General features: G+C 40.6%; 1 protein-coding gene across 1 annotated transcript in view; it reads right to left on the bottom strand.

The window, feature by feature from the left end:
* The window catches only part of COL4A4 (collagen type IV alpha 4 chain), a 171,457-nt gene that overhangs the window by 81,238 nt on the left and 63,538 nt on the right, over nucleotides 1-26,681 (bottom strand). Inside the window, exons 9-22 of the mRNA XM_058437866.1 lie at nucleotides 24,773-24,808; nucleotides 22,315-22,377; nucleotides 21,928-21,963; nucleotides 21,676-21,717; nucleotides 17,361-17,441; nucleotides 16,516-16,569; nucleotides 16,184-16,243; nucleotides 15,266-15,310; nucleotides 14,893-14,946; nucleotides 13,009-13,078; nucleotides 12,085-12,189; nucleotides 7,521-7,685; nucleotides 4,250-4,339; nucleotides 3,053-3,216 (exon numbers count right to left, since the gene is read on the bottom strand). Coding sequence (XP_058293849.1) covers nucleotides 3,053-3,216; nucleotides 4,250-4,339; nucleotides 7,521-7,685; nucleotides 12,085-12,189; nucleotides 13,009-13,078; nucleotides 14,893-14,946; nucleotides 15,266-15,310; nucleotides 16,184-16,243; nucleotides 16,516-16,569; nucleotides 17,361-17,441; nucleotides 21,676-21,717; nucleotides 21,928-21,963; nucleotides 22,315-22,377; nucleotides 24,773-24,808 — 1,065 coding nt within the window. The remainder of the gene's footprint in view (nucleotides 1-3,052; nucleotides 3,217-4,249; nucleotides 4,340-7,520; nucleotides 7,686-12,084; nucleotides 12,190-13,008; nucleotides 13,079-14,892; nucleotides 14,947-15,265; nucleotides 15,311-16,183; nucleotides 16,244-16,515; nucleotides 16,570-17,360; nucleotides 17,442-21,675; nucleotides 21,718-21,927; nucleotides 21,964-22,314; nucleotides 22,378-24,772; nucleotides 24,809-26,681) is intronic.

Below are 26,681 nucleotides of genomic sequence, written 5' to 3'. Positions count from 1 at the left end.
AAGTGGGAAGCCAGTGTATCACATGGTGAGAGAGGGAGCAAGAGAGGAAAGCAGGAGGTCCCAGACTCCTTTAAACAACCAGATCTCCTGTGAACTGACTGAGCAAGAACTCACTCATCACCAAAGGGATGGAGCTAAGCCATTCATGAGGGATCCACCCCCATGACCAAAACACCTCCCACCAGGCCCCACCTCAAACACTGGGGATTACATTTCAGCATGAGATTTGGAGGGGGCACACATCCAAACTTTATCAGCCTGTGACAGTTTGTGACCTTTGGTTCGCTCTGCAGCCTCCTGGACTTTAATTCACTGCTATGTACCTTATACAGTGTGCAAAACACATGACTCAATTGAATTCTTACCAACAAGCCTCTAAGATGATGTTCTTATATCCATTTTATAAATGCTGCAAGTAAAACTCAGAAGACTGCAGAGCTCCCAAATGTCGGAGATGGGATCTGAAGCTGGTCCACTTGCTCCTAGGCCCTAGTGCCTTGCACTAGAGCATCCTGGCAGGAAATCCCATCCTAGGGAGCGCCGTCAGGCTAAGGCAATGAATGCAAAGACTTGGTTCAATTATACAAACAATTGCAAAGAACTTAAGCCTAGTTTTCTGTTTTCTACTTTCCTACCAATCTGTGGCTGCTAGGGCCAGAGACCAGCAGACCATCTCCAGAGAGAGGAGATGTAGGGAGGATGGAGAGCCCCCAAGAGCAAGAGCACCCCATAGTCTGCACTGTCTTTCATGCTCTTCTGTCTGTCCTTCCCTTCCTCCTTTCCTTTCTTTTCTTCCCTCCTTCCTTTCCTTTCTTTCTTTCCCTTCCCTTTCTTCTCTCCCTTCCCCTTCTCCTCTCCCTCCCCTCCCTTCTCTACCCTTTCCTTCCCTAGTGTCCCATAGTATGACCCTGGTCCCTGACTATGACCACAATGTAATGAATTTAATGCAAAGAAGCCATGTGGACAGAATCATATACACAACAGACATCAGAAACATGGCCAGCCTACAAAGGAAAGCCCCATAGAGCAATTAAGTAAACCTTAGCCATGATAACCCTAGATAAACAAGCAGTCCTAACTCAAAGATGTTAGCCCTAAGTAGTAACTCAACAGGAAACCACAAAAATATTTTAGAGCCATTAAAATCTTCACTAAGAAGATTAAGTACCAACACACGCAAAAATGACTATGGTAAAATGTGGAATTTAAAAAGGAGACAATAAAATGCAAACTACTTAACAATTGCAACCATGCTCATGCACATACAGGCATTAAGGACCTAGCCTCCTATTGAGCAGAGGTGGCCAGTGGGCTTTGTACATGTGACAAGGGTGCTGCTGGGACACCTTAATCATTAACTTCACTTAAGGCCCTCAGGTTGGAACCTTATTGTCATGAGATTTTCTCGGGAAAATGGAAGAAAGTCCTTTGGGGCTTGATGGTCAAGTTCCAGGCCATCCCAGGATTGAGCCTTGTTAATAAGGAGGGGACAGAGGGCTCTCTCCAGTCTCCAAGGGAGTACCCCAGTGGGCAGTGATTTTATTATGAGGAATCAGACAGCTGAGAGGCTTTGCCTCAACCTGCTTCATCTGTAACTTTCACCAAATGAGAACCATCTTGAGATAAATCTCATCCACTCTCTGGCACAGTATCATGTAAACTCTGACAAAGCCAGTATTTATATCCCCAGCCCAAACCTCTCATCTGAATCCTTAAGTTGGATATCATCCTACTGCCTACTTGACTTCTTGACTTGATTGTATAATAGGCATCTCAAACTTGAAATGTCTCAAATAGTACTGCTTTCTTTCCTCACCCAACGCCCACTCCTTCCATTGCCTTCCCATCTCAGTACATGGCAACTGCCTTCTTTCAGTGGCTCAAACAAAAAACCCTGGTTCTGTCCCTTACTTCTCTTTTCCTTATATCCTATGACCAAACTAACAGCCAACCTGTTGGCTCTATCTTCAAAATATATCCAGAATCTGACCACCTTGCACCACATCCAGCACCACCACATTAAGGCATTGGCTGTCATATCTCACCAGGATTACACAGCAGCCTCCCAGCTCATCTCCCAGCCAATGTCCCTTATCCATATGGTCTATGCTCCTCAGAGCAACCAGAGTGAGTGATCCATTTAAAACTATTGTCTTGCTCTTCTTAAAACTCTCCCCTGGCTGTTTCATGTAGTCTAGAGTAAAGGCTCAGACCTGACCCATCTGTAAAACCCCATGCTCTGCAGCCCTTCCTAATCTCCTGCCAGTTCCTTGACTTCATTTCCTGATCTGCCCCTCTCTCTCTTCTCTCCAGCTACAATCGATGGTGATGGCGTTTATCACCACATGACATACTGGATATTTACTTGCTGATCTGTTAGATGGTCTGTGTCCTCTCTGAAGCTCTAGGAGGACAGAGACTGGGCTCTGGTCCCTGCTGTATCCCCAGCACCTGAAACAAGGCCTAGAACATAGTAGGCACTCAATAATACCAATTAGTTGAATAAGTAAATGATGGATGAATGGATGAATAAATATACTGTTTCTGTAGTCATCAGCATAATGTTTGTAGGTTCAAAACATAAATCATATCTCACACTATAAATTAGAAAGAGGCATCTCGATTTTTATCTCTATGTGTCTGATATGGTTTGGCTTTGTGACCCCACCCAAATCTCATCTCGAATTGTAATCACCATAATCCCCATGTGTCGAGGGAGGGACCTGGTAGAAGGTGATTGGATCATGGGGAGGGTTTCCCCCATGCTGTTCTCACAATAGTGAGTGAGTTCTCATGAGTTCTGATGGTTTTATAAGGGGCTCTTCCCCGTTCACGTTCTCTGTCACCTGCTGTCATGTAAGACATGCCTGCTTCCCCTTCTGCCATGATTGTAAGTTTCCTGAAGCCTCCCCACCCATGCAGAACTGCGAGTCAATTAAACCTCTTTCCTTAATAAATTACCTAGTCTTGGGTAGCATCTTTATGGTAGTGTGAAAACAGACTAATACAGTGTCTCTTCTAACTGGAAAGATGACTGGTAAGAGGTACTCACTGGTATCCCTGGAGGTCCTTCAGCACCAGGAGGTCCTGGGTCACCTTTTGTTCCAAGCCAGCCAGGGAGCCCCAAGTCTCCCTTACTCCCCTGCCTCCCAGGAAGTCCTGGAGGGCCAGGGGGGCCCATGGGACCAGGCTCACAGGCACAGAGTCCTTCATTTCCTAGACAGAGGAGCAATGGCAGATTTGTCATATTTCCTGAATAAAATCCCCAATAAGGGCTTTACTGTACAAAACCAATAGCATAACTGAAGAACAAAGAGTCCAATATGCACTTATTGCAGACAATTGAGAGCACGTGCTGTGGGGGCTGGGTGTAGCATGGGGCACTGCGTGGGGTGCCTAGGCATGGGATGTAGGGTGGGCATACCATTTCTAAACAAATGGAGGGTTTTGTTCCTTAATAAATTTATCCTGACAAATTCTAGGGAAAAGCTGATATCCAATTCTACTGAAGAAACATTAAAAATAATTCAACTTTTTTATTTTTAAAAGTTTAAAAGCCTGTCCTTTGGTTCCTCCTGAAAAAAACTAAAAAAATTAATTGGTGAGTGCACAAACCCTAAACAATTAAGGAGACAAAATAATACATGAAGAAGGATTTTGATTGCATTGAATATTATAATTGATAATTCAAAAAATGCATTTTCCAATTATCAGGATTTTTTGTCTTAAACAAATGTCTTCAGGGTAGTCAGACTCCTCATCTGTGTTGATGCTGTCACACCCACCTGACTCAGTTGCCCAAAACGGCTCCAAACAATTTAGAGTGGAGAAGCAGAGAGACAGGCAATTGATGAGTCTGAGAGATACAGGTCCCACAAAAATCAAATATCAATACTGTCCTATCACTGCCACTCTCAAGGAATCAAGAGGACCTTGTGAGCAAAGTCACCATTTGCAGGCAAAATTCATGGCAGGCAAATGTTTCCTTTATATATATATATATAAATATATACAACACAAGGCTTTGACTTTTATAATACATAAGACACAAGGCTTTATAAATATATAAGACACAAGGCTTTGACTTTTCAGTGACTTGTAATCGCATAGCACTCAATGGAGTACTCTAGTGGGTGACTAAGGTGAGTAACAAATCTGAATGAAATGCCACATTACACATCTCAGAAATGCCCCCCGATCGTCCATGTACAGTTGTCTTCTAGAAATTCTACCTTTGGTGCCTACTTGCCTTTTTCTCCTTTTGAGCCTCTTCCTCCTGGGGGACCCACTTTGCCTTTTATTCCTTGTGGTCCAGGGTTCCCAACACTACAGTATGTCACTGTCAAGGAGGTAAGGGGGTGGGCAGAGAGAATCACATAATTTTTCTGTCTTCTATAGAACAAGTGACTTTTGCACTCACATCCTCCCCCATGTGCTTCCTTTCCCAACCCCATTCTTTGCTCCCTTGTTTTCCTAGGATTCTTTCTGTCTGAAATAAGAATATACACACATATAGATGATGCAGTGGTTATGGCATGCTTCTGCTACCATAACCATTGATAAAGCCAACCCTAATCTCAGCCCTACCTTAAATTAGTGGGTTGCGAAACAAGATAATGGACAACAAAACAAAACAAACAAACAAAAAAATGGAGTCAGTGTATGGCAAAGATATTCCTCCACTCTGTGATCAATTCTTAGCTAATGAAGAAAATGGAAAAGCAGAGCTTATAAAAACAAAATGTCAGAAATGTCAGTTAAAGACGACAGATAAAATGCAAACTGTTTGGCATCCTCCCCAAATCCCAGTAGAGAAAAAGAATATTACAAAAAAGCATAAACCGGCCTGGTGTGGTGGCTCACACCTATAATCCCAGCACTTTGGGAGGCCAAAGTGGGTAGATTGCTTGAGGTCAGGAGTTTGAGGCCAGCCTGGCCAACATGGTAAAACTCCATCTCCGCAAATATCACAAAAATTAGCCAGCCACGGTGGTGCATGCCTGTAATCCCCACTACTTGAGAGGCCAAGGCAGGAGAATAGCTTGAACCTGGGAGGCAGAGGTTGCAGTGAGCTGAGATCGCACCACTGTACTCCAGCCTGGGTGACAGAATGAGACTCCATCTCAAAATAAAGAAATAAGTAAATAAAATAAATAAATAAATAAAAATAAGCATAAACCCACAGGACAAGGAAAAAGGGAGAGGAACCAGCAACAACAAGTAAAAGAACTTGGCAGATCCTTAAAAAAAAGAGCTGAATTTGAAGCAGGAAGCTTAGAAAGCTGAGAAAGAACCTGATTTACCCCAGAAATGTCTCCTAAATTTCAAGAATCTGTACCTCTGTAATAAGAACAACAGTGAGGTCCAAAGCAGGATGATTTGTTTAAAAAAAACAGACCAAAAGATCCCCTTCCTGAAACTGGCAGCAGGGAAAGAAAATAGACCCCCTACTACCCCTGCCAAAAAAAACCTAGAAGAAACGCACATCGCAGCAAGCTATTTTAATTTATTTTATAATTAAAACAGAAGATGACGGAGAGTATTGCATCCCTGAAACATGAACAGCCTGCTACAAAAGGAAACATTAAAAGAGAACAACAGCAATTGAAAATCCTTGAAATTAAATTGGATATAGATATAGATATAGATATAGATATAGATATAGATATAGATATGATATAGATATAGATATAGATATAGATATAGATATAGATATAGATATAGATACAGATAGATTATGAGAGCAGAAATTTAAAAATTCAGGTGGAGGATTGTAACATAGAATTGAGGAAATCTCCCAGAAAGTGTTACAGAAAAATAAACAGCTGGAGAGTAATACAGTAAAGGTTAAAAAAAAAAAAAGACATGTAGGATTGATTTTCTGACAGACAGAGAGAGTCCAGAAAGATAAAAAAGAGGGAAAAAAATGGAGGAGACAATGTTTTCAAAGGACACTTGATCGCTTCTCAGCCTTTTGGCTAAGATCAAATGCAAAGAAACATTTGAAGAAAATTTTTCAGAAATGAAGGATATAGGGCCAGGCATGGTGGCTCACATCTATAATCCCAGCACTTTGGGAGGCCGAGGCGGGCAGATCACCTGGGGTCAGGAGTTTGAGACCGGCCTGGCCAACATGGTGAAACCTTGTCTCTCCTAAAAAATGCAAAAAATTAGATGAGTGTGATGGCACGTGCCTGTCATCCCAGCTACTTAGGAGGCTAAGGTAGGAGAATCGCTTGAACCAGGGAGGCAGAGGTTGCAGTGAACAAAGATTGCATCACTGCACCCCAGCCTGGGCAAGAGTAAGACTCTGTCTCAGGAAGAAAAAAAGAGAGGAAAGTCAAAAGATAATGCTGAATTGGAAAAATTGAGAAATAGCAATATATAGTAGTAGTAGATCCAGCCACATGTGTTGAAATGATTGCCCTTGGAGAGGAAGGATTAGGAGAAGGAGTTGTGGGGGATTTCAGTTGTCCATACCACGCCTTATAGAACAGTTTGACTCTTAAACCTGAAACTGCCCTTGAAAAAATTCTCACAGTGAAAAAATTGTGACAGTGAAAGAGATATGACCTAAATAACTTCGTCTTGCCTTTAGCCTCTAAACTGCCCTTGGTCATTTCTGAGCATAGGCCAAGCTAACTTTGAAAGAATGTACTTATAGTTTAAATTACAATAGCCCTTCCCAAAACTAAACTGCCTTCATAATGCTAATAAAAGGCCACCAGGTAAACAAAACAAAATAAGAAGGGCCTGTATTCTGCTAAGATGTAGGTGTACTTAAATGATTAGTAGCATTGTTATTCCAGAGGTCACAAGATTTGCAATCTCCCCAATTACTGCTATAAATAATATCACTAGTATAAAACCTAAGATTGGCCTTTTGAAATGTCTTTTCAGACTTTTGCTTTTCTGATGACTGGATGGCTCCATCTAGACCCAAGACACATGACTCAAGGGTCTCATGGCCCGACCCAGAAGTGGATTCAGCACGTGAGGACCATTTTCCACACCCCCATGATTTCATCCCCAGCCCTCTGCCTGCCAAACTATCTTTAAAAAACCTTAGCCTCCAAATTTTCAGAGAGGCTGATTTTAGTAATAATAAAACTCCGTTCTTCCATTTAGCCAGCTCTATGTATGTTAAATGCTTTCTCCATTGCAATTCCCCTGTCTTGAAAAATTGGCTCTCTCTGGGCAGTGGACAAAATAAACACACAAGGCAGTTACAAACCAAGCCCGTATATAACTCTGATGAAAATTAAAACTACATTTAAAAAATAAAAATTGGTATTATCTTACAAAGTTCTATCATTTACACTGAAACTCCTAACCAAATGATTGCACATATTTTAATTGATGTGAAAATCCAACTTCAGTCTGTTTGTAAAAGACTTCCAGCTTAGCTCATGAAACATCATATAACTTTTAAAATATTTTAAAAACTATGCTTTCTTAGTAACACTGCAAATATCAAAAGCAGCATAAATGCTAATGAATATGAATAAGGAGTACTTTACCACTTGATCCTGGGAGGCCCTGCAGGCCTGGTGCTCCAGGCAAGCCAGGTGATCCTGGCTTCCCTGGTTTTCCTGGAGCAGAATCAGGTCTCCCAGGAATACCAGCTTCTCCTGGAATCCCAGGAAGACCAGGAAATCCTTGTGGCCCAGGGGGTCCTATCATGCCTGCAAGATAAATCAAGAATGAAAATTACATATACTCTCAGAGTAAACATCTCTGTAGAAGAAATAAAGATCAGTACACACTTGCTTAGGTTATCGAATTTTTTAAAGGGAAAGAGATGGAGCTGGAGGCCATTATGCTAAGTGAAATAAGCCAGACACAGAAAGAAATACTGCATGATCTCACTTATATGTGGAATCTAAAATAGTCAAACTCATAAAAGTAGAGAGTAGGATGGTGGTTCCCAGGGGCTGGGGGAAGAGAGGAATGGAGTGATGTTGGTCAAAGGGTACAAAGTTTTAGTCATGCAAGATAAATAAGTTCCAGAGATCTAATGTACAGCATGAAAATGATAGTTAACAATACTGTATCTTATATTTGAATTTTGCTAAGAGGCTAGATCTAAAATAAATCTTCTCACCACCCCCCACAAATGATAACTATGTAGACGTGACAGATAGGTTAATTAGCTGGAATGTGGTGATCATTGTACAATGTATACATATATCAGAACATCAAGCTGTGTATCTTAAATATAAACAATTTTTATACGTCAGTGATATCTCCATAAAGCTAATTTTTAATGCTCTAGATGACAGCTTTCAGAACTAGAAAAAAAATTAGTGATGTATTAAGTTTGCTTTTCCACAGAACAGATTACTAGCCATAGAGCAGGAATTACAATAATTTGAATAAACTGCATTAAAAGAAATAAACGTAGCTCAAAAATAAAGACAATATCCCAGCCACTAAAATGTCTTGCCTCCTTTGAAATAAGCACACAGTGGAAAGAAATGGGTTTAGAGAATCATATTTTCTTACCTTTTCCCCATTCTTTAGGGTTATTGGGGAAGAAACATATTTGATTTAATTAAAATGATTACTTTTTCAATGTTTCTACCTTGATAACTTGGTAAAAATAATCCAAATAAACATATTAGCATACTTAGTGGGTAAAAATATAGACTCACATAATCACCTACGTAGAACATAAGATATTGTACCTATCACAGCAGCCCAGGTTGATGGGAAAGGATGGAGGTACCAGATTTGAACTTGGCCTTTCCCTCTCTAGGAGGGGCCGTTAAGCAGGTTATTTAACTTATTGAGTATTCTGTATATACCTCCAGAGGCTTGTTATGAGGATTAAATAAAATAATCCATGTAAGAAGCTTAGTGTACTATCCAGCAAGAGCACATGCTCAGTGAATGTTCAGTGTGTTCAGATGAGGTCAAAACGAATAATGCAACAGCAGGAAATCCTGCTTCCCCTTGACATCCTACTCCCCTTGCTGCTGTCTTTGGCTTAAAGATAGCTGAAAGCTGGCTGGGCCCGGTGGCTCACGCCTGTAATCCCAGTACTTTGGGAGGCCGAGGCAGGCGGATCACCTGAGGTCAGGAGTTTGAGACTAGCCTGGCCAAAATGGTGAAACCCTATCTCTACTAAAAATACAAAAATTACCTGGGCATGGTGGCAGGTGCCTGTAATCCCAGCTATTTGGGAGGCTGAGGCAGGAGAATCGCTTGAACCTCAGAGGCGGAGGTTGCAGTGAGCCAAGATTGTGTCATTGCACTCTTGCACTCTAGCCTAGGCAACAGAGCGAAGCTCCATCTCAAAAGAAAAAAAAAAAAAAAGATAACTGGAAGCCTCTGGGAGAGTGACCACCTCTCACAGCTTTTTTCCTAAGCGTGTCTGGCTCCAGATCCTCTCTGTGGAAGACTGCATTTTTCACAGATGGCCATCACAGGAGCTCTGTCCTACACCCTCTGGTTGAACTTTGACATTTATCTATCAAAAGGTGGTGTGTTCCCTCCCTCTGAATGAGGCCATTAGAAAAGATGATTCAGCTTCTGCCTTGTGAGCCAAAACACTTGAGACTGGAGTTCTGAGCTACCAGATAAGCAATGATAAGAAGCTACCATATTGTAAGGAAGCCTTTGTACAGAGCCCACCCAGGGAGGCTCCTGAGGCTACACAAGAGAAATCAGAGACGTGTCCAGGCAGGCCGAGCCCTTCCTGAACTCTTAAACTGCAGAAAGAGTGAGGGGTACTGTACTGATTGCTATTGTTTCAAACCACTAGGTTTTAGGAAATTTTTTCAGCAAGAGATAACTGAAACCCTGTCAGTAATCAGTAATGTAGCATGTTTATTAAATTAATGGCTGTCATTATTGTGTCCGTATGTGCTGGGCTTCAGTAGACTTACAAACATATTCACTCCTCGAACAATCCTGCAAAGTTTGTACCTTATAGATAAGGCACAGAAAGTTTAGGCCAAATATCCGTAATAATAATAGCTAACATATTGAATCTTTACTATATACTAGACTGCAGTCTAAAGGCTGTATACATATTATTTCTTTCAACCCCAAGACCTTGTTTTACAGATAAGAAAACTGATGTACAGAGAGGTTTAATAAATGTCCAAGATCACACAGCTTGCAAGTAGGAGAAATTGGAACTTTTCTAGTTCATAGTGCAAATGCATGAAGCACTTCACTGTACCACATTATACTATATGGCTTTCACTAAATGCTAAGGTGGGATTTGATCACAAGTGTCTGACTCTGAAACTGTGCTTATCTCATGGTAAATACTGTAGATAATTACTAAATTATCTACAAGATATTGTATACATTGTATATATAGTAAATACTATAGATATTAACAATAATATCTATAATTATCTACAAATTATATATACAAGTATATAATAGGACTAGATACACTCCTGTGCTTAGAACAAAATGAAAATGAGCTCTTGTGGATTTGGCTGCCATCTTGTCTTCATGCCGTTTCTAAGACCTGATGTGGACTCCATACAATCAGTCATTGGATGAACCTGGGTGCTGCCTGCTGCCTTGTCCCATTGCCAAGAAGAATGCTTAACCACCTGCCAACAGGGAGAATGGGCTACAGTGTGTGGCATATTGCAGTATTGTCCACCCAACTGTAGAGCATGAAGTCAATAAAGTCGTGACAGCATTAAATTTTTTTATTATAAAAGAAATGAGTGGGATAGAAGAGTGTGTCACATACCAAAAGTGCATGCTTTTGTGTATTTTCATCTGAATCACTTGTACATATGGATACATACATGTTTGTGTAATGTAAATGTATACGTTTTGCATATAAACGTAATGTAAAATCAAATGCATTTCTTACTATGGGTCATAGTCAAGATTTGAAAGCTATTGGGTTAATTTATTTTTTAAAACCTTGTGAATTAAGAGGTTTCCTGGGTTTGAATCCACTAGAGACACTTGTTACTTACTATTAGATCTTCATTTTAATCTGCTGGAGACGCTATTCTATTACAAACAAGCCTGACTGGAGAATTCTAAGACCAGAGTCCAGTGCTTTCTGACCAATGGAATACTCTATATTATTTATATACTCCTGGGTCAGTTAGGCTAAGGCTGTGCTATCTAAAGGTTAAGTGAACTAGACAAAGCTTTTCCACCTTTGTGGTTATTGAATCCTGCAAACTGAAAGCTAGATTCATGGAAGATTAAACAATAGTTTTGTAGTTAGCAGTCGAATATCTCAGAAAACTTCTCACTTCTCGGTAAATATAACAAGAGACACAGGCTGGGTAAAACTACGTTTACTCAAGACTTTTCTCCTTACAGGTTTAATCAGTTCTCCCGGGTTCACAGACTGCAAATACCCTCTAAACTTCAATTCCTAATCTTACTAGGAATATTAACCAGTGCAGCACCTGAAGGAGTTCAAAGTCCTTATGCCAACAGGACTCTTTCCCAGGCTTTTTACCAAATGCCACTGTGGCACATCATTTTCTTATTTTTGTTTTTGAGGGGAGGGAAGAAGACTTTTTTAAAGTAATTATGAATGCAAGTTTTTTTAAATCATAATTTCTACTTCCACCTTTCATGCAGGAGATTTAAGCGAGGGATTAGGTGAACGTACTAAATTTTACAAGTAGATGTCAACAGGGAGAGCCTTCCAGAAGGGTGCAAAAACATGGGGAAACACTAATCCTAGCAGTGGTTTCCAAGCCTTATCTGCATGCAGTAACTTTGTGGGAGGCCTGTTGTTATACATACGTATTCCTTACAACACCCCTGTGATATTGATTGAATGTTCTGGGGTGCAGCTGAGAAACCTGTATTCCTCCCAAGTAAGTGATTAATTGGTTTGAGTTCAGTGGTTCTTAACCTTGGCTATATGTACAAATACAGCAGTGCTTCTACAGTATCAGATCCCCAGGCCCATCTCCCAAGAGTCCAACATTCTTGGTCTGGGGTGTGCACAGGCATCAGTATTATTTTACACAATCCTAAGGTGATTCCAATATCAGCTACAGTTGAAAGCTACTGGTGCTGATGATGATGCAGGAAATCTGACCTGTAAAAGCTAGGGCATCAGGGCATCCGTACCTGCACAGGCTTCCCCTGGTCTGCCCAAGAGACCTGGGGGACCAGGTGGTCCAACATCCCCTGTTTCTCCATAGCGGCCAGGGAACCCTGGGTCCCCTGGTGGGCCTGCCAAAGATAACAGCACACGAGAATAAACAAATGATATGTGCATTTTAAAATTCAGACAACAATTACTTTTTGTGAGACTCAGTAAAGTATAATCAGGAGACTCTTTTGCAGCTTCTCATTACATTTAAAACGAAATATCTTCAATGTGAACCCCCTTGGCTGTGCCTCTTCCTCAGACACGTGAACTTTGAGTGGGGCTTTTTGTCATTGATTTAGGCTACTGTTTTTGGTGGCAGCATCTTGATAGGTGGTAGTCAAATAGTTTTGTTTTTGTTTTTGTTTTTTTCAGACGGAGTCTCCCTCTGTCGCCCAGGCTGGAGTGCATGATCTCAGCTCACTGCAACCTCCACCTCCCAGGTTCAAGCGATTCTCATGCCTCAGCCTCCCAAGTAGCTGGGATTACAAGCATGTGCCACCACACCCAGCTAATTTTTGTATTATTAGTAGAGACGGGGTTTCACCATCTTGGCCAGGCTGGTCTCGAACTCCTGACCTCAAGTGATCTGCCTGCTTCGGCCTTCCAAAGTACCAGGGTTACAGGCGTGAGCCACTGAACCCAGCCAGTAAAATAGTTTCGTACAATTTTTAGCGATTAAAAAAAAGACTTTCTGAAAGATGACAATAAAAATCCCAGCATACAGTATATGTACTGAAAAAAGCCTCATGCACATGTATCATTATACACTCATGCTACAGTACGTGCATTCAGCCTGCCTAGTGTGCAATCTATGGAAATACTGGGCCAGACTCTTCTGTCCTGGCCACTCAACTCCTATTTCTGCATAATTTATGGAGGAACTGAATAGGAACACAAACCTTTGAGTGGAAGAGGTGGAGTCACCAAAACACCTGGTGGTCCTGGGTGCCCTCGATTTCCAGGATCCCCCTGAAATCATTCATTCATTCACTTTTTAAAGAAATATTAATTTTACTCATGTTGCCTAGCATTAAACCAATATTAGAATGACCATGTGCACATTCATATAAGAAGCAGAGATTATGGGCTGACTAGAGAAATGAAGCATCCATGGAGTTTTAGGAGCAGCAAAGATGCATCTAATCTCTTATCTACAAGTAGTGGAAGTAAATAGCAAGTCACAGAGCTTCCACAAAAGAAAAGAAATTTAACTCCAATGAAATTATTCTATGCCTATAAATTGGATACCTCTGATGTCACCAGGTTTCTTAGATATACTATGAGCATTAATGTCTAACTTGGTATCGATGACAAATAGTTTATTCACCTAACAAGGTCGGAATCTACATTTTATTTTAGCAACAAGTAGTGTCCCCCTAAACCGTGTTCCTTTAATGCCACCATGGCTTTAAGGGAACACAATTCCCTTGCACATGCTGAGCAAGTGCCAGATGTGAGATCACAGAGGTTAAAAAAGAAAGAAAAAATGCAGTGGTGTTAAAAGCAGAAAACTCTCTAAGATGCCCTCTGTTTCTAATCTCAATGAGCCCATGCATTTTTTTAAACTCTCATGATGATTCATCTTCAAAAGTATCGCTTCTCAAATGTAGAACATAATAATGCTTAATATGACACTGATACGATAATATGATAATCATGCATAATAATGCACAGCATGCATTAAAGTAATATAGTCAGCACTCTTATACAAAATATTTTTAAAATAATAACAATCCAACGATAAAAATAATAAAACAATAGAATATGACAACTGTTTACATAGCATTTACATTGTATTAGAGATTATAAGTAACCTAGAGATGATTTAAAATACAAGATAGGGCGTGGGTAAGTATTATGCAAATACTACATCACTTTACATCAGGGACTTGAGCATCTGAGGGTTTTGGTAGCATAGAGGTTCTGAAACTAATCTCCCACAGATAATGAGGGACAACTTATCTGGTTTGGCTGTGCCCCCAGCTAAATCTCATCTTGAATGGTAATGCCTACAATTCCCACCCGTTGTGGAAGGAACCCTGTGGGAGGTGATTGAATTATGGGGGTGGGTCTTTCCTGTGCTATTCTTTTTTTTTTTTTTTGAGATGGAGTCTCGCTCTGTCGCCCAGGATGGAGTGCAGTGGCTCGATCTTGGCTCACTGCAAGCTCCGCCTCCCGGGTTCACGCCATTCTCCTGCCTCAGCCTCCCAAGTAGCTGGGACTACAGGTGCCCGCCACCTTGCCCGGCTAATTTTGTTTTTGTATTTTTAGTAGAGACGGGGTTTCACCGTGTTAGCCAGGATGGTCTTGATCTCCTGACCTCATGATCTGCCTGCGTTGGCTTCCCAAAGTGCTGGGATTACAGGCATGAGCCACCACGCCCAGCGTTTCCTGCGCTACTCTTGTGATAGTGAATGAGTCTCACAAAATAATAGTCTTAAAAAATAGGAGTTTCCCTGTACAAGCTCTCTCTTTGCCTGCTGCCATCCATGTAAGACGTGACTTGCTCCTTCTTGCCTTCTGCCATAATTGTGAGGCCTCCCCAGCCACATGGAACTATAAGTCCATTAAACCTCTTTCTTTTGTAAATTGTCCAGTCTTGGATATGTCTTTATCAGCAGCATGAAAAACAGACTAACGTAACAATTGAATAAAAAACTAACTGTGTTTCTTCTAAAAATTACATTCTTGAATGATTCCTGGCAATACTTTAAAAAATAAATTAGATAATATTAAGGATATAAACTTTTATCAGGATATATTAAAATAGGCTCACTTTTTACCTTTGGGCCAATTAATCCAAATAGCCCAGGATCTCCAACCAGTCCTAGTTCTCCCTACAAACAAGCACAAACATGCCTTAAAAAAAAAAAAAAAAAAAAAAGTGACTGGATGACAAATTATCTCATTCTCATTTAATTTAAGCAACTCATTGCCCACTGAGACCATGCGAAGTCTTAACACTGTCCATCAGTTGCATCAGACAATCTTGTGCTTCAATTTTTGCACCCACAGCTAAATCCTGCAATCCATAAAATGAATGTGTCTGCCTTCCTAATTACTGTGTTTGCACGCAACAGTACAACTTCTGAATTATACTAAATTGCATTTACTAATGAAAATGTATTTATTATCTCTATAATGAGGTACATTTACCTTTAATCCTGGAAAACCTGGAGATCCATAGGAACCAGGATCCCCCTAATAAATTCACAAAAATCAGGATAAACAGAATTAAATCAGAATGCATTAACCAGCTCAGTGCATCATTTTTCACCTTATCAAATTGTTCCATGGATATTTGGTCTTGTTTGCAAAGCTAGCTGAATAAAAGGAAATAAATATAAAATAGATTCCATTTCTCTATAACATTTGCTACTTGAAGTGATCTTTAGTCTTATTCAAAAAATCCATGTCATTGCCAGTGTTTTAATTAAGAATGTATTTTTGTTGTCGTTGCTTTTCCAATTTTAATTTACTTAATTTAGTGCTTGCACTGGGCCAAATATCTTTAAAATCTCTGCAATATAATTTGCCTGGAAATTAATAGTTGCTCTGTGCATCATTAGCAATAAAAATGACCATGGAAACCAATATCGCCCCATTCAGTACTAAATCTAGAACCAAATAAACTCAATGCCTATGCCAGCTGCGGTCTGGCCTCCATGGTGACTCTATGAATGGGCTTTCTATTAGTGACACGTGGTGATGTTTGGAGCTTAATATTGTAATTTTTTTCTAGCTACTGCCCCTAGATCACCATGATGTTTCCTCAAATAGACTTAACTATTCCAAGCTACTTTCATACTGGCACTGAGGTGCCAGACAAGAGATGCCACAATCCTGTTACATTTCCCAAATTCTTCTATCTTTTGCTTGCCTGTTTTATCTAAATGATGTCAATGGAGGATGCTCTGGGATATTTAGATATTCCATAATTCTTTTCCAAAATGTTTTGTTCTTACATGAGCTATTCTTCACTTTTGAGCTTGTGGGACTACTGACCTGGTTTTATAAAAACATGAAAGAGAAATATCTCCAAATTCACTGATGTTAATAGCAAATGATGCTTACCCGAGGCCCTGGAAATCCAGGAATACCTTTTTCTCCTTTTGCCCCAGTACCAGATTCTCCCTTTAAGAGATGACAACATTTAGAGGGGTTCAAGCAACAATATTTCAGCAATAGGGAAAGCAAAAACAAAATGAGAAACAAAAATTATTGTCAGCAGCTTAAAGAAAACAACTACTTCAGAATAGAGGCTCTATAGTATTATGATAAGATAGTGAAAAATTCTGGTAATATATGTTAGCACTTAAAGCAATGATAAAGACCATGAGAAATAACATTTTAAGTTAAGATAGTACATCACACAAATGAAAAAAAAAAGTACTTAAACTAACTACCTTGCGTCCTGGTGGTCCTGGCAGTCCAATCGTTCCAGGAATTCCTTTTATACCCTAAAAATTACAATGAATATAATTTGGTCTATTCTTATTATTTAACATACTGAATTCCATCTTCTTCAGAAATCATCTCTTTTTACAATCTGTTTCACCTTAAAAAAAAAACCTTAAGAGATTACTCTTCACCTGTTCTAATTAGCACTAAGATCTAAGCACACTTGTAAACCAGACACTATTTGAGCCAGCTCTCTATGTGAGAGGTATATGGGACACCACAGTGGACCACCATGGAGCCAGGCAGCAGATACAATTTGGGAATGTAGCCATTGAAAAAGTGGCTCATTTTGAGCAAAGTAAAGAAATTTAACCCAGCAATTGAAAAGCAACAACAGAATCTGCATGTGGCCCCAGTAATATCAGCACTGGAAGCTGACAGAGGAATTAATATTTGCGAAGAGTCTATTACGGCCCAGTTCTATGCATTTGTTACCTTCTCAATCATCAAGACATCAAACTCATCGGTAACATCTAAAGGACAACTGGGCTTCCAGTGGTCTTTTCAATCCACACATCAAAACAACATTAACAAGCACATGTCATAATTTAGCAGCCTGAGCTAGGTCTGCCACTCAGCAGCTGAGTAAACTTGAGAACACTGGGAACCTTCCAAGCCTCATTTTCAATGCCGCACGATGGGGCCAATAGTAGTACCAACCTATTAAAGTAGGTTTGAGACTAGTGCAGTGATGCATAGAAAGACCTCTGTACTTTGCTGCCACAGACCCACGTTCAAAAAATATTTTCTACTGCTACTTTCCAAGGCGACATATGGATTTCGGAATTACCTTTTCTCCTTTATAGAGACAAAAGTCAGGTGGCTCTACCAACAGGGTGGGTCCAGGAGAACCTTGCCGACCAACCTCACCCTTAAAAAAAAAACAAGCAAGATAATAAAAATTTCATATTAATTTATGTTTTGAAGGTTTTCACCCATGTATTGTGGTATAATGCTTCCAATCCTATGTGTCATGGATTTAAAATACAAGTCATGGCAACTGCATCATAGAATATAAAAGGATATTTATTTTCTTATAAAAATTTAATACACACTTATTGTTAAAAATAAATTTAAAAAATGAAAATGATTCTTAATCCTACTATCCAGAGCCAGATGCGGTAGCTCACGCCTGTAATCCGAGCACTTTGGGAGGCTGAGGTGGGTGGGATCACGAGGTCAGGAGATCAAGACCATCCTGGCTAACACGGTGAAACCCCGCCTCTACTAAAAATATATATAAAAAAAAAATTAGCCGGGCATGGTGGCAGGCGCCTGTAGTCCCAGCTACTTAGGAGGCTGAGGCAGGAGAATGGCATGAACCCGGGAGGCGGAGCTTGCAGTGAGCAGAGATCGTGCCACTGCACTCCAGCCTGGGTGACAGAGCAAGACTCCATCTCAATAAATAAATAAATAAATAAATAATCTTACTATCCAGAAGTAATCTCTATTAAAACTTTGATATAATTTTTTGTGGTGTGTATGTATATATGTGTATGTATGTACATACATGTGTATATAGGTGAATAAACAATTTAGTTTATGAAAATATAATCAGAATACTATATAATATATAAACATGATTTAAAATATACAGCATATTTTATTAAATTTTTAAATAATTTTATAATATTCTTACAATAATATTTTGTGAGCCTTTTTCTATTATACTAAAAGCTCTTCAGGATCCTGATTTTTTTTTTTTTTTTTTTTTGAGACAGAGTGTTCTCTGTCACTCAGGCTGGAGCACAATGGCGCAATCTCAGCTGACCGCAACCTCTGCCTCCTGGGCTCAAGCAATTCTTGTGCCTCAGCCTCCCGAGTACCTGGGATTACAGATAATGCACCATCGTGCCCAGCTAATTTTTGTATTTTCGGTAGAGATGGGATTTCGCCATGTTGGCCAGGCTGGTCTCAAACTCCTGGCCTCACGTAACGATCCTGATTTTTAATGCCAATACAATAATCTATCATAAGAATGTACTGTGATGTATTAAGCCATCCCACTCTGGTTAGATTAGATTATTTCTATTTATTTTCAATATTTTAAAACTGTAAAATAATAGCCAAAATTTTTATTTATGCCATGATAGATGTTTTTCTACTGAAGAAAAGTATGTTTCTTGAATGAATTTTGCCACAATCATAAACTCTCACCATTAATTAGAAGATAAATATTTTGTGCTTTTCTGGGTATTACTATTATTCTACACTTAGTATGATCTTTCCTCTTTGTCATAGTTAAGAACAGGCTATAGGTCACCCACGTTTGCAAACCAGGCCCTTACTGGATCTGTCACTTGGGGCAAGTTCCTTAAAACCTCTCTCAGTCCACATTTCCTTACTTCCTGGAAACCTCATTTTTCTTCTCTGTGAAATGGAGATTGTAATATTACCTACCTCAAACTATTCTTCTATTGAATAGATAATACACATAAAATGCTTCCTGTGTTGAGGGTAACAAAGTAAATTCCCCAATATAACATTACTAAAACTACTAATGCTTTTGATAGGTGGGATTTTTAGAAGAATATCAAGTTTAAATAGAAAACAAACAAACAAACAAACAAAAAAACAAGAGTTCAATTTCTACCTAAACCTGGGAAATTGCAGAAAAGCCAGATTAGAAACATTGTTTTGTTTTGGTTTTTTCCTTGATTTATCTACGCACCTAACACAGTGTTGGTGTAGCACCTGCCCTAAAGATATCTGCTGTGTGAATAAACCATTGAACAAGCACATTAACAAAACATGAGTAAATGCACAGCATGTATTGGTAAAGATAGCCACTCTTATTCTTGTAATTGAGATAAATCTGAACAAAACCCTTAAAAGCCGACAAGCAGGCACCTTCTTCAAAATATCGGTCATATTGCTATTTTTTTTCATATTGTAAAAGTACCACATACTCAGTATAGTCAAAAGTACAAAGAAGGAAAACTACGAAGAATTAAAATGTAAAAGGTCCATAATTATATCATGTAGGCATAAACAGCAGCAACCATTTAGGGCAGTGTTTCTTAAAATGAGGTGGGCAAACACGTTCTAGAACATCTGAGAATTCCGCATCAATATTTTATCTTATTTATTTATATTTTTTTGAGACATAGTCTCACTCTGTCACCCAGGCTGGAGTGAAATGGCACAATCTTGGCTCATTGCAACTGCCACCTCCCAGGTTCAAGCAATTCTCCTGCCTCAGCCTCCCAAGTAGCTGGGACTACAGGCGTGTGCCACCATGCCCGGCTAATTTTTGTATTTTTAGCAGAGATGGGGTTTCACCATGTTGGCCAGGCTGGTCTCGAACTCCTGACCTTAGGTGATCCACCCGCCTCAGCCTCCCAAAGTACTGAGATTACAGGCGTGAGCCACTGGGCCTGGCCCAAAATTGTAAAATTATGTGTTCATTCACCTGACAATCTAAAAGAATTAATGTAAGCACATTTGAGATCATTTGAACGGCCACCTCATAGCCAAATACTTCCAAGTTATTCCACAGCCTGAGTTTGCAAATGTGTCTGATTGGACTGGCACGGAAAGTCACTAAGATGCCAATGCTTGCTGGACTCTGCAATGGCGCACGGGCTCCTGTGGCTTCGACGAACATATTCCAAAGCTCCATGGCTTCCCGAACTTGAAAAACATTATTTTGGTATATTTTCATTCAGTCATTTCTATAAGCCAGAGATTCTCAAGGTGAGGAGGAGGGAAAGTAGTTAGGCAACCCTTCCCGCAGGGACATTTGGCAATCTTTTGATACATTTTAAGTTGTCACAATTGGAGGGACGGGATGCTACTGACATCTAGTGGGGAGAGGCCAGGGATGTGGCTAAACATCCTGTAATACACAGGACAGCCTCCACAGCAATGAAATAGCAGCAGCCTGAGGTTGAGAAATCCCTCTCCGTGTGTATTTTAATGTCTTTCTTGTTGCTGTTGCTTTTACAAAGTTGAGTTTATATTTTTGTAACCTGTACTTTCTGTTTAGCATTATATCACAGGCCCTTCCCCACATCATGAAGTCGTCATATACATATTTGACTCTTGTGCCGTTCTGTTAAATGACTATACCATGACTTACTCAATCACGCTGGAACTCCATGAGAGCAGGGATCAGGTCTGTCCTGCTAAATCCCCACACCCAGTGTCAGTCCTAGCTTGGCATGGAGCAGATGCTTAATATTGACTTGCCCTCAGTTGTTGAAAGAGCCACTCACCTACTGCTGGATGTTCAGATGGTTTCCAGGTGAGTTGCCTTCTTAAATCACTTTTCTTTCTTTGTTTTTTGTTTGTTTGTTTGTTTGTTTTTTGAGACAGAGTCTTACTTTGTCGCCAGGCTGGAGTGCAGTGGCGTGATCTTGGCTCACTGCAACCTCCGCCTCCCAGGTTCAAGCAATTCTCCTGCCTCAGCCTCCCGAGTAGCTGGGCACGCACCACCACGCCCAGCTAATTTTTGTATTTTTAGTAGAGACGGGGTTTCACCATGTTGGCCAGGATGGTCTCAATCTCTTGACCTCGTAATCCACCCGCCTCGGCCTCCCAAAGTGCTGGAATTACAAGCGTGAGCCATTGTGCCCGGCCCTTAAGTCACTTTTCTAAAGCTTATTCTTACTAAGTTTTACGCTTCAGCCAAAAGGACAGTGGGTGTGAGTGGCAGGGGGAGGAGACAGGGAGGAGGGGCATAGAAAAGGAGTGGGTTGGAGATCATGTATTGCTCAGTGCTCTTGGTTCCAGTCATTTATATTTGTATTTATATGCATATTTAAGGGTGGAGTTTAGGATTTATGTGAAATTAAGCAAAACAAATCCGTGATTTGACAAAACTGTTACTCTGGACATAATATATTGCAAAAATGTTCAATCTGTTTGCTAGGGTGAAATGTGTTACACAAATTAACCTGAATGTAGTGTTAAATTTTGTCAGATCTTTCATTTTACAGTCAAGGGTAATGGTGCCATAATAATTCGGCAAAGAAAAGTTCTCAGCCATAAAATTGGGCAGTGACTAGGTAATGAATACAAGTTCAAATAATCAGAACAGCCTCCACCCCTGAGCAGCACACACACTTCACCATCCACTCCTCAGAGCAAGGGGGAATTCTTACCGGGTCTCCCATTTGCCCCTTTACTCCCACACCGGGATTTCCCTGAGAAAGAAATGAAAAAGAATCTAATTGCTTTTGAATTTTAAAAAAGTAATTAAAAGCAATTAAGACTTCTGGCTACACAATTTATTGCAGTTTATTGAATACTTTAGGAACTCTGATCAGAGGAAAGCCATCATTCTGACAAATACCAGTGGTCAATTATTTCATTGTTCAGGGCTCTATTGATGCATCTTGCTCATGACTGCCTACCTTCAAACCTGGACGCCCTGGTTGGCCCGGAGGTCCCTAAAACAAGGGAGAAAAAAACACAAATCAATCATCAGACATAGAAATCAGAATGTGCCTTCTTTTGTTACCCCAAGATCCTATTTAGGAAACCCTTAATTTTAAAACATGCAATGGTGGAGTTTCTATCATGGATGGGCTGTTTTCTGTGAAGATGATGTCAGTGGCTCATCCGCAGGGGACCTGTGCTTCAAGATGGAGTCCCACTGATAATGGTGGGTTTTCACTGATTCATCGATTATAATCTCTCAAATGGCCCACCTGTGTCTGACCCAAAACGGCAACTTTGCTTCTTTATTTTCATGTAGAATCTGATTTTTAAAGGGATCACATCAGCAGTGCTGTACTTACCACTAACCCTGGCTCTCCGGGATATCCTGTGGGGCCCGCCGGTCCTCCTGCACCCCAAGATCCCTGAACATGAGAAAAATCAGTGCATCTGTTAACCCAAAATTGTAATCATCTTTCACAGAAAGAGTTGCGTGTGATCCCATGTGGATAAAAACCTCTAAAGACATCACAGCCCCCAGCACATCTGCCCTGCTAGGACATTTTCAACAGCAGCTTTGATGCAGCCCTAAAAGGGCACCAAGCAGGCTGGGCGCGGTGGTTCACACCTGTAATCCCAGCACTTTGAAAGGCCAAGTGGGGCGGATCATGAGATCAGGAGATCGAGACCATCCTGGCCAACATGGTGAAACCCCGTCTCCACTAAAAATACAAAAATTAGGCGGTCATGGTGGTGGGCGCCTGTAGTCCCAGCTACTCGGGAGGCTGAGACAGGAGAATCGCTTGAATCAGGGAATCGGAGGTTGCAGTGAGCTGAGATTGCGCCACTGCACTCCAGCCTGGCGAAAGAGCAAGACTCTGTCTCAAAAAAACAAAAAAAAAAGCACCAAGCTAAAGGTAGCAGCACTCTGGTAGTTGTGATAAATTCCTTCATTTAGGGCCCAGTTAAGACCCAGAGATCAATCTACCTATTTACAAATACATCCTGTAATAACAAAAGTAGAGAACAAAGAAAATGCATTACTACCTACTCCTAAATTCTGTGTTACAATTTTGATATACATCAGGATGCTTTTAAAGTATTATTATTAATTAACATTACATATTAATGTATTTATACTTTTTAGTATATTTTTAAAACATGGTCTGCAAGATCTCAAATTGGGGAAATATAGTCCCTAATTTGAGATCAAGATGAGTTAGCCATGAAAAATTTTCTACATGTAAGTTGTAACACAACGATACACAAATTGTCAAGAAAAGGTTACAGCCAGGCTAGCCTGGAAGCGTGGAAAGATGTTCCCTGGGTTCCTGCTGACTCTGCCAAAGTCAAATGATTGGGGAGTGTATAATGAAATTACTGTTTAGGAGGATGAACTGATATTTATTTTAACAGCAACATTGAGGTATCACATTTATTACATGGACCTGAGCTTCAATCATAGTAAGGAAACCAACCCAGGAAAGTCGTTCCATCACTAGCCAGAAGTTACAGGGCAAAATTATAGCTTAACTTTTGGAAGGCAAAATGGAGTCTCTGTCGCCCAGGCTGGAGTGCAGTGGTGCGATCTTGGCTCACTGCATCTTCCGCCTCCTGGATTTTAGCAGTTCTCTGCCTCAGCCTCCCAAGTAGCTGGGATTACAGGCACGCACCACCACGTCTGGCTAATTTTTGTATTTTTAGTAGAGACAGGGTTTCACCATCTTGGCTAGGCTGGTCTTGAACTCCTGACCTCGTGATCCACCCACCTCAGCCTCCCAAAGTGCTGGGATTACAGGCATGAGCCACCTCACCCAGTCTTTTTTTTTTTTTTTTTTTTTTTTGAGATGGAGTTTGTCTTGTTGCCGGGGCTGGAGTGCAATGGCGCCATCTCAGCTCACTGCAAGCTCTGCCTTCTGGGTTCGAGTGATTCCCGGGCCTCAGCCTCCCGAGTAGCTGGGATCGCAGGTACATGCCACCACACCTGGCTAATTTTGTATTTTTAGTAGAGAGGGGCTTTCACCATGTTGGCCAGGCTGGTCTCAAACTCCTGACCTCATGATCCACCCACCTTGGCCTCCCAAAGTGCTGGGATTACAGGCATGAGCCACCACGCCTGGCCGGCAAAACTGCTCTCAATTTTAATCTTGTAAACATCGAAAAACTGGAAAGACTAATAAAATCATTGAATTGCTGGTCTGGGCGGCCCTCGGTGCCCCTGCAGAAAACAAAATTATAAGTGAAGCATTTTTGCAAAAATATCGTAACACAAAGATTATGCAATATGAATACTCAAATTATGGCATTTGTGATTCACACATTGACTGTTTAGTTTTGTGAAACTTTCTCACATCAGAAACATCAGAGAGATGAATATGGGCAAAATATTAAATATAATATACAAATACTGATTCACCAAGCAAAATGGTAGCGAGAAGCAATGCAAGATTATTCTACCTGGTATATATTATGTATGTAGTTGCTAAGTGGACTCACTTTCCTAAATATTAAGTGGCTGCATATACCTGAGTAATGCCAAAAGATCATTAGAAGACAGAAGAGGAAGGCAGGAGGGAGCTTGATGAGCTTCAAGTACAGCTTCATGGGCATGAGACTGGTGCAGTTACACAGGGCCCCATTCTTCATGTTGTCAGGTCCCCATCTTGAAATGCTTAATAATTTTTGAACAGGGAACCCACATTTTCATTTTGCACTAGGTGAGCCACACAAATTATGTAGCTGGCTTTGATGGGATAAAAACGTGGATCATAGGCTATTTGAGGAGGAAATAGAAGCATACAGCCTGCTCAGGAGACTTACTGGTAAGCCAGGCAGTCCTGGGTCCCCTCTGTCTCCCTGCAAAAATAAGAATGTATTGCTTTATAAGTCCACACAATGTACCTAAAACACAGATTATGTAAAACTAGAAATATACACAAAATTATCTGGACTCATCTAACTGTGCAGTTTGTTCAATTTTTTTGGTGTTGTCTAAAATTGAGGAAGGGATATGCGGAGGTGATTTTCTTTCTCCTTAAGCTCTGAATTCTCCTTCTACCCAACAGAGAAAGGTCGCTAGAGTAATGACATGGAATCGAAATGAGATTTTTGTCTTTGTTTAAATTGTTCTAAATTCTCAATCCAGTGGTCCCATTTCCTCACAGTTTACCTGTTGCTGGTCTGGTTCCACACCTTGCTATGCCTTATAAACATCTTGACCCCCTTGACTACCCCAGAGTGGACAGAAAAGAAACTCAGGCAGAAATTGCCTCACACCAGCCTCTGTCTACCTCTATCTCCTTGTGACTCAGTGCTGAGACTCAAACTACTTTAAAAGATCAAAGGCTATATATTCTCTTGAATGAAGGCTCTTTTTTTAAAACTTAAAATATATGTAAGTTAAAATTTGACATTTTGGCTGAGCGCGGTGGCTCACGCCTATAATCCCAGCACTTTGGGAGGCCGAGACGGGCGGATCATGAGGTCAGGAGATCACGACCATCCTGGCTAACACGGTAAAACCCCGTCTCTACTAAAAATACAAAAAATTAGCTGGGCGTGGTGGCGGGTGCCTGTAGTCCCAGCTACTCGGGAGGCCGAGGCAGGAGAATGGCATGAACCCCAGAGGCGGAGCTTGCAGTGAGCCCAGATTACACCACTGCACTGCAGCCTGGGCGACAGAGGGAGACTCCATCTCAAAAAAAAAAAAAAAAAAAAAAATTGACATTTCAACCTTTTTTTTTGAGATGGAGTTTCGCTCTTGTTGCCCAGGCTGGAGTGCAGTGGCACCATCTCCATTCACTGCAACCTCCACCTCCTGGGTTCAAGCAATTCTCCTGCCTCAGCCTCCCAAATAGCTGGGATTACAGGCATGTGCCACCATACCCAGCTAATTTTTTTGTATTTTTAGTGGAGATGGGGTTTCACCATGTTGGCCAGGCTGGTCTCAAACTCCTGACCTCAGGTAATCCACCCGCCTTGGCCTTCCAAAGTGCGGGATTACGTGTGAGCCACTGCGCCCGGCCCATCTCAACCATTTTTAAGTGTACAGATAGTTCTGTGGCATTAAGTACCTTCACATTGTTATTCACCCGTGACCACCATCCATCTCCAAAACTCTTACATCTCCAATGGAAACTCTGTTCTCATTAAACACTAACTCCCCATCCCTCTTCCCCACAGCCACTGGCAACCACCATTCTATTTTCCATCTCTATGAATTTGACTATTTTTAAAACTTCATATAAGTGAAATCATATGATATTTGACTGGCTTATTTCATTTAGCATAATATTATATCTTCAAGGTTCATCCATGTTGTTGTATGTGTCAGAACATCTTTCCTTTTTAAAGCTTTTACAATCTTCCATTGGATGAATATACCACATTTTGTTTATCCATTCATCTGTTGATGGACACGATTACTTCTACCTTTTGGCTACTGTGAATAAAGCTGCTATGAACATGCATGTTCAAATATCCACTCAAGTCCTTGCTTTCAGTTCTTTGTGGTATATATCCAGAAGTGGAATTGCTGGATCATATAGTAATTCTATGTTTAATTTACTGGGGAATTACCATATTATTTTCCACAGTGGTTGCACCATTGTCCATTCCCACCGTTAATGCATAACGCTCCAACTCTTCATGTAGTTACCAACAATTGCTAGATTTGTTTTTTTTTTTAAATAATAGCCATTAGAATGGGTATAAAGTGGATATAGACTCT

This window comes from Hylobates moloch, unplaced genomic scaffold, assembly GCF_009828535.3.
Source record: "Hylobates moloch isolate HMO894 unplaced genomic scaffold, HMol_V3 SCAFFOLD_1, whole genome shotgun sequence".
Taxonomy (NCBI): Eukaryota; Metazoa; Chordata; class Mammalia; order Primates; family Hylobatidae; genus Hylobates; species Hylobates moloch.
This window is presented reverse-complemented; position numbering and strand designations above follow the sequence as displayed.